The 12,706-nt window shown below is 38.6% G+C and overlaps 1 protein-coding gene across 5 annotated transcripts in view; it reads right to left on the bottom strand.

Annotated features, from left to right (window-relative positions):
- Window positions 1-2,308: 2,308 nt before the first annotated feature.
- ANKS4B (ankyrin repeat and sterile alpha motif domain containing 4B) overlaps window positions 2,309-12,706 on the bottom strand; it is a gene marked incomplete at its 3' end in the record, with an annotated part of 66,749 nt that continues 56,351 nt past the window's right edge. For all 5 annotated transcript variants that reach the window (XM_082362526.1, XM_082362527.1, XM_082362528.1 and 2 more), the window contains one exon: window positions 2,309-4,354. In XM_082362526.1, the coding sequence (XP_082218652.1) occupies window positions 3,262-4,354 (1,093 nt within the window). The remainder of the gene's footprint in view (window positions 4,355-12,706) is intronic.

The following is a 12,706-nucleotide window of genomic DNA, read 5'->3' as shown; positions in this document are numbered from 1 at the left end:
TGTGCTAGAACAAAATACCCACGTGATCTGCTCTGCACACCTCAAGTGACTATGGAGTCTTTCTGGGGATCTTAATGGTCACAACTCTAAGGATGTGTAGAGAAGGGTGTGTGACGATGAGATTATCAAAAGCACCTTAATTTATTCATAGATTTCTTCTTTCATTCATAAGAGTCCCTACAATAACTCATGCTAGGCTGCTAACAGAAAAGAAATAGTCCTCACACCAAAGAGCACAGATGACTCTCTCCAACTATATTAGAGTTAGGGCAGGAAATGGATCGAGAGTAGTTTTGCAATAAGAAGTTTTTTGCCTTTCAAGGTTACTCTTTTCCATTTCACATTGCTCACCCACCTCAAATGCCATGTGAACCACTGAAGTCGGTCAGAATCATAGGAATCAACAGACCAGAGTAATCTGCATCCCGCCTTCAGCCTAGGCATCACATTCTGTTGTTCAGCAATATTTATTGAATACCTGCTGTGTGATGGATTGGCACTTCGTACAAGGGATATATCAGTGAATACAGGACAGAGCAAATTCCCTGTCCTAAAGGACCTTACACTGTAGTAGGGCAGAACCTAGCTTTTCTGCTAGGGAAGTGGGCATAGGAGAATTCCCAGGAGCTGGAACCGTTTAATTTGCCTCCTTTGCTCCTTGATATGTAAGACCAAAGGTAATTCTGTTTGGTTCATACACTTTAAGCCAGTCTTTGCAATAATCATCGATATAGTATTTACCCTTTAAATGGAACAGGAGTTATTCAGAGAATGGTGGATGAGCCTACAGAGTCTATAAGCTGGGATACCTTAATAAAAATAAAATGCAGCTATTGGAAAAAAAACCAAAACACCGTCTAACAACCCATTCTGGCCTCACTGTGTTTTATGTTATTCACTGTTATTATATAAAGGGATTATGTTTGCTCTCTCCTTTTTAATCCAGCAATGTTAAGGAAGTTTTATGTGAGGTTTTAAAAACCACAGAACACACACTTGCTTGAGGTGTTCTTCAAATTCATATCCCTTTATCTCATCACAGAACTGACATAAAGTCCAATGGGATGGATGGTCCTGGTGAGAACTTCCAGTCCTGCTGGGCAAACATCCCCTTCCCATATTTCTGAGCAAATTGCTACCCCTCCAGTAGGGCAACATGGACAAATTCCAACTAGAAATAATCAAATCTCATGAAGCAGAACTAAATCCTATAATGCTGAATTCCAGTAACATTTTTGCTGGCCTGTCTTTTTTTATTTTCCCTAAGAGTACCTTTCCATTTACTATTCTATCAATCATCTTCCAAGTAGCAATGCTGGTTGCCAGCTCAAAATTCTTTATGCCACCTCTCATTTGCTAGAATACATTGTCAGGCTTTCTATATTATTTTTACCTCTGACAATGATGTACAAAGCACTGCTGGAAAGCATCCTTTTTGTTAACAGTAGTACTTTCCTAGTGGCTTATACTTCTCCTGTATCCTAGCAATGATTGTCTCATCAGGCAGATTCTGGGGGATACTTGGAGAGAGGATCCTGGCATCTACAATAAGGACATACTAATAGAGCAAGACTGAGACACTACAAACTTTTTCTGAGTGCCTTCTATGTGACTACTGCTTTCATGTACATTATTTCATGTACAACTGCAGTTTATTCCAGAACAATGAAATGCAGTATTTGTAAACATAATCATCCCCTAGTGTAACATATTTATTCAATGACTGACAACATTTTCGATCCATTCATTGAGGAAGAATGTGCCAATTGTTCATCAGATTTAAGCATCTGTATCCTCCATGGTGCCTCTTAAAGTAACACAGACAGCTGTGAATCAGGAAGCATGCTGAAGCTTTTTCTATATTATACACATAATCAATGGTAAATTCCATTTAATGCGAGGCTGGCTATAAAAATCCAGTGAAGCTTAGCTATTCAAGTAGGGTTTCAACTTAAATTTGGGATTTCCATTTAAATAACATCAGCAGCAGTATTAGTCTTGACAATTTATATTGTAGAACCTACATGTATTCAGACGTGCAGAAATGGTGATAGACAACAGTAAATGAAAGATATGTATGTCATAAGCATAAAATGTAAAATTTACTTCTACAATTGAATTTTCCCTACAAAGAACCTAGATTTCTTTTTCCTTTTTTTTTAAGTTTTAGGAGGTACTTACCCTTAGGAAAAATCATCTAACAAGCCAGAGTTCTTTTCTGTATCCTTCTTTCTCTCCTCCCTGACTCTCTTGCTTAAGCACTGTTTTAGTCTGCTAGGGCTGCCGTTAACAAAATACCACAGACTGGGTGGCTTAAACAACAGAAATTTATTTTCTTATAGCTCTAGAGGCTGGAAGTCCAAGATCAAGGTGGTAGAAGGTTTGATTTCTCCTGAGGCTTTCCTCCTTGGCTTTCAGATGGCTGCCTTCTTGCTGTGTCTTCACATAGCCTATTCTGTGTGTGTGCACATCTCCAGTGTCTCTACCTCTTCAAAGGACAACAGTCATATGGAATTAGGGCCTCACCTTTATGACCTCATTTAACCTTAATCAGCTCTTTAATAAAGGTCTTATCTTCAAATACAGTCACATTAGGGATTACGGTTTCAACATAAGAATTTTGGAGGGACAAAATTCAGTCCATACAGGTACCATACATTCTGTTTCTTTCTTCTCTCTCTCTACGTGCCATCCTCTCTCTGTTCCCAGGCAGGAGTACTATAGACCCATTTCTATTACTTGTAAACATGTAAACATCTGTTGAAGGGTTAGACACATTTAAGTTGGGCATCACGCCACAGGCCAATGGAGGAACTTTAGTCTCCACCAACAGGTAAAGTCATAGAGCTAAGGACAGAACTGGAGTTAGAATCCCTAGACTATGAGGATGAGAAATTAAGCAGCAGCTAATGTGACGAGAGATTATAATTTTGAGTCCAGAGTTAGGAAAGTGAAGAAAGTTTTTTCCCTTCTCTGTCATCCATTTCATCCTTTCTGTATTCAAAAATATCAAAAAGATAATTGAAGAGAGATGCCATTTTCTTATTCCCAGGTCTCCTTGAGTTTCTCATTAGTGGTTTATGTGGAGAGGTATAGAGTATCTCTCAGAGTAGAATTTGGGCCTCTTTGATGGACACCTCCAAAACCCTAGAAACCCAGTAGTCTGGTATTGGGTAGAGAGTGGGTAATGCCTGAAATGTTTCCAGTGGGCCACAGCACCACCCCACTGCTGCAGACTCACCCAGTTGACCCAACACTCCATCAGAGGCTGGTGTCGACCAACTGCCCAGGCTGTTGTAGCACCTGCTTCCTTCTGTTTATGGCATTAAGGACTTTCTTCCTGGGACCCAGCTGCATGTGTATGCTCTGAAGGTCCTCATCAGAGCAAAGCAGCAGAGCTTCCAGATCAATCTGCTCTCTCATGAAAATGGGAAGGAATTCTTCCAGGTAGTGGGACTGCAAGAACACTTCCAGGGGAGTAGCATCACTCACATCTTCCTCCCATTCCACTTCATCCTCATCCCAAGGCAGATCATCTTCACGGTTGTTTTCCGCTCCCTCTTCATCAGCCTCAGCTCCTCCTTGTCTCTGAAGCAATTCACTGGGCATTTTAAACCCCAACTCCCTCTTGCTGTCTGAGATGTCTTCAGGGCTCAATATTCTGTTCCTTCTAAAAACAACATTTCCTAGACCTGGACGGTTGAGAATGGATTCGTGTTGCACCCAGCTGTCCCCCTTTACTGAGAACTGGAGCTTCTCTCTGAAGTCCCCTGAGAAGCGATCTTCCTCCTCCTCCTCCTCCTCCTGCTCCTCTCTGAACACTTCCATCACATTCTTCTGCCCACTTGTTCTCTCCTTCCCTAACGGCTCTGCTGTGTCTTTGTTCTTCTTGAACTTTATTTTAAAGGTGTCTTTAATGCCCTTAGACAGTGACCCGAATGTGTTGGAAGCAGAAGCATTTGAAAGGGATGACCTGGAGAAAGTGCCCTTGGAAGAAGAAAGAGTCCCAGATTCCTCCTTGTTGTAGGTGCGGGCCATCTTATTTTGGTGCTTCTCCTGGAGCCTCTCACACTCTTTGATCTGCCTCCTGGCATTCTTCTGAGCCTGCTCCTTCAGCCTGGTGACCTTCTTGGGGTTCATGATGTTCTGGGCAGTGGCAGCCTCATCCAAGAGACCAACACATTCATTCTGCTCTCTGCTGGCAGCAGCATCCAGTGGAGACTGGAAATCGTTGTCCAGGGCAAAGATGTTGGCACCGAAGTTGATCAGAAATGAGACACAGTGGGCATGACCATTGGAGGCTGCGTAATGTAAGGGAGTATTTCCCCAGATGTCACATGTATCAGGATCCCCTCTAGAAGAGAAAATATAAAAAATACATGCTAATTGTTTTCTCTGAACATGAGGTCTAAAAAATAAAAACTAAAAGAACAAAATGCATGTTAATCCTGCCTGGACACTGTTACAAGATAACTTCTGAAAGTCCGCATATGTCACATCCAGACATCACATGGCCAGAAACAGAAAAAGCCCATATCTACCCTGTATCTCCTTGTTAGAAGCAAGAAAAGCTTTCTAAGAAACTCCCAACATGAGCAACTTTCTTGTCTCATTGGCCAGAATTGGGCCACGTGCCTAAGGGAAAGGAAATAGAGCTACCTTGTTTATCTTAAATCAATTAGATTTTTCCCCTGTATAGGATTACCCCATGGTGTGCTGGTAAATGTTAACAACCAGCTCACCCAGGAAAAAAATCAAGCTCTGATTTATATAGCATGCGCCAATTTCTGTGGTGTAAATACACCACCATAGCACATTTCAAGCTCCTAATGTGACATTACTGGACACAGAATTTGGAAGAGATGCACAGTCAATTGATTATAAATTATTCCCACCACATAGATATTTAATAGATGTGTGTAATCTTAAGAGCAAAGATAACAGTAAAATGTGGTAAAATAATTAGAAAGTAGTAAGTTTTGAGTATTACCTTTTTAATATAATTTATTAAATTTTAAGTTTATATAATTTTATTTTTAATAATGGATTGTTTATCTGATTCAAACTTCCTAAAATTTAGCAGTCATCTCTCCTGAGCTGGTAAGAGCTGGTTCTGAAACTATACCTTGTATCTTAAAGGATCTTGGTCCCTAAGGTAGAAACAAGATAGAAACAAAAATCGTAACATGGAGAACACCAAGCTTGTTTCGCAGAGTATCAGGGAAACCACAGATATGCAAACAGCTTGCTGACAGCCCCTCCAACTGAGCATGAGCATCACACAGGCGCGTTGAGGGACGAGAATGACTGATAGCACACTTTGAATGTCACAGGCTGAAAATCCACTGCATGTTATGTATTGGACTTCTCCACCTCTGAAATTGCACATGCAACCCATGAAGAGGCATGAAGGGCTGTCTGGCCTGTGCAAGGAACCCTTGAACTCTCGAAACTTACGTTGAAACTTACACTTACTTTCCATCAATCATTTCTGAGCACCCTCCCCCTCTTGTTCCCTACTTCCAAGATAAATACTCCATTCAAATGCCAGTCAAGGAGCCAGATCTAAAGCAGTGCCTCTTGTCTTCTTGTTTTCCACCCTGCAATAAAGACTTTTCTCTCTGCAAAAGACCATTGCCTTGGTCTTCCCATTGCACAGTGGGCAACGAGCCCACTTGCTCAGTTCCAGTTCCAGTACAGCACTGCTACCCTCCTCTGAGTCACAGGTAGGGAAATGAAAACTGAACAAAACTGGTTCCCCATCAGCAAGAAAGAAGAGAGGAATGGATACTGGGCAGGAAGCAAACAGTGTCTAATACAACTAATATTTGTACAAAGGGTCTATTGATTCCTCAGTTTATTTCCACATAATTATGAGTAGTTCTGCAATGGTTTAAGGTAGAATCGGGGGCATTATTAGATAGCATTATGGCCAGGGACCCCATGCCTGACACAGAATCGGGTACATGGTAGATAAAAAAGATTTGAGGAATGAATATCTACTGGAATCCTGCCCCAGGCTCTAACCCCCACCCCTTGCCCTTCTCCTGTGAGGCCTTGAGTTACAAACAGGCACAAATGAAAAGTAAAGTAATAACTTATTGTTAACTATGGCTCTGACCCCAAGCCACTGTTGAGAGCTCTGATAATACAGGTACAAAAGGGCATCTTCCTTTGCCCTAGTCTAGACTCCAAAATCAGGATCTCAGTAAACTTTGGCCGGGCTGGCCCCATGGGATGGCAGGAGAGAGAGCCTGAGAAGGCCTCTTAACAATCCTGGTAAGTAGCAGGTGGAAACAGGAGAGAAGGTCCATGCCCTTGCGACTGGCATGTTAATGCACTGTGGCCCTTCTATTTCTTGCCACTTAAAGTTTGGTCCCTGGACCAGCAGCAGCGGTAACATCCCACCAGTAACATCACCTGCAAGTTGTTAGAACTGCAGAATCTTGGACCGCATCCCAGACTTCCTGAATCAGAAACTGAAGTTTAATAAGATCCCCAGGTTAGGCTCACTGCAGGCTGAGAGCTATACTAGTTAAGGTGACCCAACCAGTGTCCTATAATTTGGTGAATCAGATTTGTAATTCCTCCATGGGAATCCTTGGCTTCTTCATGCTTTTTGGTTACAAAGCACTTACACATTCTCTGCCCCCACCACCACCACCAAGCACAATCTTTCTCTTAGAGAAGGAAGAAAAGAATAATGATCAGAGGGGTAAAATAAGACTCCAAGCACGTAATTGATTTTCCCAGCAGTACACGGGCAATAGACCTTGGATCAGGCCTGCCTCCAAGTCTGCTGGTCTCCAACACAATATGGTCTTATGTTAACTCACCTCAGCTTTCCCCTTTTACCCACTGTGAGGCCTCAAGTTCAACTTTTCTAGGACTCAGTGTCCTCATCTATAAATTTAGGATAATATTACCTACTCGTAGAACTATTACGTGAATCAGTCAACATACATATAGCATTAGAAACGTGCTTGGTACATAATGAATACTCAATAAACTTTACCTGTTACCATTTCCCTTGTCTCTAAACTCAAAATCCTTAATTTCATACATTTATTTTTTTCTCACACCCATCTAGTAAATTCCTGCAGCACTGTGATGACTCTTGTGGCTTTTTAACACTTATAGTCTTAATTTGTCAAATATGCCCTGCCCCCCAACTGGATAATATGTCTCAGAGGGCAAAACCTGTGTCTTTTGTCCTTTGTGTCTTTTGTCCTTTATATCATCCATGTATCATAGCAGATGTCTCAAACTCAACCTAAAGAAGCCAAGAATGTAATGTAAGTAACCTAATGGGGCCAGGTTTGTTCTTTCAACAAAGTCATAATTAAGTGCAAGTTCCATCTAAAAGAATAGACATTGATCACCTGTGGGTGATTGCTACCTTGAATAAAAGCAGACACAATATTGCCAGAGTTTCCATGTTCCAAACAAAGCCAGAAATCCAGAATTTCATGTGAAGCTTTTTGATTTTTAAATGTTGGCTCAAATTTAAGAGAAAAATACAGTGAAGTCCAAATAAAACATATTTGTGGGCTAGATCCAGCCATAAGCTGGCAGTTGGCAACTTCCTTCTGAGCAGAGAGAACAGTGTAAGCAGATGCACATATAGGTGATGTTACATATTTGTGGCACCAGGAGTATACTTCAGTGTGACCAGAGATAGGGGAAGGGAAATAAGTTCAAAGAGGAAGGAAAGAAAATAAAATTGAATCTAAGGAAAGCAAATATATTAAATAACACAGTTCTGTTGCACAGCCTTTTTCCTGATTTAATTGTCTTGGATCAAAGGAAACCTCTTTCAACCTTAAAATAGTTGTATATCTTAGGGGAACACAGTACCTCACCCCCAAAGATGGAGTTTCACTTCTTATTTATTTTAACCAAACACCACACTCAAAAGACATAAAAGAGGGATTGTAAAACATCTAAGACATTACTGTAAACATAAACATATGGATTAAATTTGCCTGAAATTAGATTGGGTAAGTTAAAAGAGAAAGTACTGAGAGGACTGAACTGTGGTAAGGATGTTAGAGGTATTAAAAAGTTTGGGTTAAATCTACATGCTTCAGGTCATAAAATAGTGGAATTTTCCCATCCTGAGGGATCTTAAATGATCCTTCAAGATAGGAAGAACATGAAGAAAACCTGAGGTGTCTCCAAAGACTGTTCTTCTCTTAAGAAACACAAAATTCCATATTTAAAGATGAAACTGTCAGTAAGCTGATTCATGAGTTTCCCTGGTGCATTTAAGCTATTTCCACTTGAAATAAATTCTGTTTACAGACAACTTGCCAAATTGATGTACAACTTAAATCAAAATGTTTACTATTGACAAGTTGGGGGTCCTTCTAAAATCAGTCTTTGTCTTTCAATCCCTGATATCCTTCACATTTCTTGATAGAACCATTACACATACCTGTCCAGATAGTCACAAACTCATTTGATGATCTGAGTCCAATACTGATGTTATTCAATATATTGTTTCCTTAATCTAAATTCATAACATTTTGATTTGACTTTTTTCCTATCCTTTTTTTCCCCAAAGATAAACTCAATGAAAAGATTTTAAGTAATCATATTTTGCCCTTGCTCTTTTGTAGATTAGTACATTTGGGCAATAATTTTTAAAGCTGGATTGCAATTATTGTCACAAAATAGGCAATTTGCTTATATTAAATTACTCTGAGAATCTGTCCCATTTCAGTTTCTCCTTCTGAAGTTGATTTGATTATTTTGGAGTTGTTCTCAGAAAAAAAATCACTCTTTCAAGAAATGTTTTTCTACATAGGAAGGAATATCTAGACTCACTAGTAATCAAATAAATGCAAGTGAAAACAATGTACCACCATCTATTTGCCTATCAGATAGGCAACAAATAAAAAGAATACTACTACTCAATTTTGGCAGGAGTGCGAGGAAATGAACAATGCTGGAGGAAGCATAAAGTGGTTCAAATTTCCCGGCACAATATGTGCCAAAAGCCTGTAAAACATGGCACCCTTTTGAATCAATAATTCTGCCTTAAGGAATTTATCCTGAGGAAATATCAGACCCTTGTGCAAAGATAAATGATCAAGGATGTTCATTCCAAATTATACAAAAACTGGATTCAAAGTAAATGTCATGAACAAGCAATTGATTAAATAAATTATGATGAAACCATAAAACAGAATACCATGTAGCCATGAAAAATAATGGCATGCATCTCTACTTTTAAGTGCAAATGGTCCATGAGGTATTATTAAATAATTAGAAGAAGATTCCAGAACAGTTTGTATAATGTGATTGCCTTTTTAAGGGCTGAACATACGTACATTTAAGTGCATGTTCTCAAAGGGAAACGTCTGAAATGATATACACCCAAATGTTAATGACTGAGAGAATTCATGTGATTTTTACTTTATTAAGTATATTTTCTAATATGACATGAAATGTTACAAAAAGTTTGTATTCCTTTGAGAATCATTAAGGAAGAAAACATTACATTTTAGAAAATGAAAAAAAAAAAACTAAAAAAAAAAGTCATGCACATTTTAAAGGCAAAATGAAATTTTGTGTTATTGAGGCCATCTTCCCAGTGTAGGATAATACATGTAATTGTTGCTTTCCATCTTTAAAATTAAAAAAGAAAGAAAAACAGGTTTTAACAAAGCCAGAGTTTGGATATTAATGGTTGTCACATGATCCATGGTTCAATCAGGTAGCGGCAGGAAAACACTAAAATCATCAGACTGCAATAGACCTCAATAATTGATTCAATTTTTGATTGGTTTCCCTTTTTAGCCCCCTTAAATTTAATGGGCAATTTGTTTTCACACAAGCGCCTAAAGATTGGCTATGGTGAAAATGGGAGGTGACCTATGAAAACCCTTACAAGACATTTTTATAAGACTACACCAGGCCAACTTAACAGATCTTAAATGCTTCTGGAGAGAAGGAAACAAAATCTGGGATGTACTAGAATTGATCCAGAAGATAAGAGTTGAGAAGGAAGGACTAGAAAAATCAGGGTTAAAATGTTGATGCCCATAATCAGTTTTTAATAAATATAAATCAATGGACTGGATTTTGACATTACACTGAGAGAAATTACCATGTCAAATAAATAGGTAAAGGGTGGACTATATAACAAAATGTTTAGGGACAAATGACTAACCACTTGGAGAAGGCATAGTCAGATCATAACCCCAAATCTTAAATCAAAGAAATGATATATGAATTATTTAAAATAAAAACTAAAACTAAAATAAGTACTAAAGAAAATATCTGTCAGTATTTAGGCAGGACCTCAAAGTTGGAATTATATAGTAAATTGACAGACTTAAGTATATAAAATATATACTTAAATATATTTTCATTTACAGTAAATATCACTGTCAAAAATATGAATTATGAATTGTGAAAATATTTGGAAATATAATGACAAAAGACTGATATTCTAACTTTAAAAGCATTTTTTAATGAATCAATGAGAAATGTTGAAGACCCCAATATATAAGTGGGACAGGGTTATAAATACATAGTTCACAAAAGTGGAACTATTATGGCCACTAAATATAAAAAAATTTTCAACCTCACCAGTAACCAAAGAAAAGAACATTAAAGGCACATTGATATATCATTCTGGACCTATAATAACGACAAAAATGGGTGCTCACCTTCTGAAGGGCAATTTGTCAATAGACACCAAAAAAGTCTTTAAATTGTGTACATGCCAATTGATCCAGAAATTTCACTTTGTAGAATTTGTTCTCAAGAAAATGTGAGCAAAGATTTACGTACAAGGATAATCATCACAGTACTGTTTAAACTATGGGAAACAAGTTATTTGTCTGAAAGAGAGATTGACTTAGAAATGTATTTATATATTTATTAACTAGAATACTAAGAAGTCCCTGAAAATTAAATTGTAAAAGAATATACACTGGGCTTCCCTGGTGGCGCAGTGGTTGAGAGTCTGCCTGCCAATGCAGGGGACAGGGGTTCGAGCCCTGGTCTGGGAAGATCCCACATGTCGCGGAGCAACTGGGCCCATGAGCCACAATTACTGAGCCTGCGCGTCTGGAGCCTGTGCTCCGCAACAAGAGAGGCCACGATAGTGAGAGGCCCGCGCACCGCGATGAAGAGTGGCCCCCGCTTGCCACAACTAGAGAAAGCCCTCGCACAGAAACGAAGACCCAACACAGCCATAAATAAAATAAATAAATAAAATTAAAAAAAAAAAAAGAAAATAATATACACTGACACGGAAAAAAATGTTCATGATGTATTGAGGAGTAAAAAAAAAAAAACTGCATACCACAAAAAAATGTCTACTTAGTATACTATTTCATGTGTGTGTACAAATATACATGCATATTTATTTATACATAATATATATACATATATGCACATATATTTATATACACCATACATATACACACTATGTATATGGCATTATGGGACATTTTATTCTTTATAATTTGTGTGCATATATATGGTTTAATTTTCTGGGCTTAGCTTATGTTACTTTTGTGATAAATGAAGACCAGTAGAACAATTTGTATTAGAAAATGTTTCAGGCATACAAAGGGGAGAGAGAGAGAGAAAGAGAACGTCTAGGCATTCTCATTTAAATTGGACCTCAAAAGTACAAGGGCTTTCACTGGTTGTGAAGTAACTGACATCTGCACTTCCTGCAGAGGTGGTATACTTTGAGTAGGTGGAGAAAGTTTGAGAGAGGAGGAGAGATGATGCAGTGTTACATCTGGAGAAGGCTGACTAAAGGGGTTGGGGTACAGGGCAGTGTCTGGGAAATGGAAGTTAAACAAAAGGAATGGAGTACATCAACTCTACTTACTTCCTCATTCAGTTTTCAACTCAGGAACTCTCTCCAGCTTTGGTTCCTATAATTTCCTAAAGTGCCCCTCACTTCAGTAAAGGGTGCCAACAACCACAAGCTGTCAAAGCCAGAATCTGGGGCCTTGATCCTCCTTTTTCTTCCACCCCCTAGCATCCAGTCAATCATAACCAATTCTACATCAGAATTGCCACTCAAATCCATCCACATCTCTCAATTCCCACTGCCACTATCCTAGTCCAGTTTATTCCTCATCTCAACTGTTAAACCAGCCCCAGAACATTTTCTCTGACCACTGTACAACAGCCTGAGCAAATTTTGTAAACAAAAACTATATGTATAAATATGTATAAATAAATATGTATTGGATTGAAATAAATTCACTTGTCTCCTTTACTCACATTTTCTTTTTTTCTTTCTTTAGCCTTCTTGGGTTATAGTTGCCAACACTGCCTAGCCCCTCCAGTAACAAGCAGAAGACAACTGCTAGCTAATTTCTGCTTCAGAATTTGCAGGGAGAGTATGTATACATGTATGTATCTAACAGCCAGAGAGGTAATGAAGTTAAGACAGGCTGAAGGTCCCTTTTATGGCTTATAAAGCCAGAAATTTCATCTAAGAATCATGAGCTTGCACTAGGATTAAATATTTTTTTAAAAGGCTGTGAGATTTTAATGGCATAGATGAAAAAATAAAAACACATCATTTGTTCCAATCAAGGCTGACATCTTAAAACCAAGTAGATCAGTAATCTCTTTTTAAAAAGCCAAGAACTTGCATGTCATGGAAAAGATTTTTAAAGACACAGAATTAGGGCTTCCCTGGTGGCGCAGTGGTTGAGAATCT

Source organism: Balaenoptera borealis (genome assembly GCF_965194805.1).
Source record: "Balaenoptera borealis genome assembly, chromosome: 16".
Lineage (NCBI taxonomy): Eukaryota > Metazoa > Chordata > Mammalia > Artiodactyla > Balaenopteridae > Balaenoptera > Balaenoptera borealis.
The sequence above is the reverse complement of the archived record's forward strand: the minus strand, read 5'-3'. Positions and strand labels throughout refer to the sequence as shown.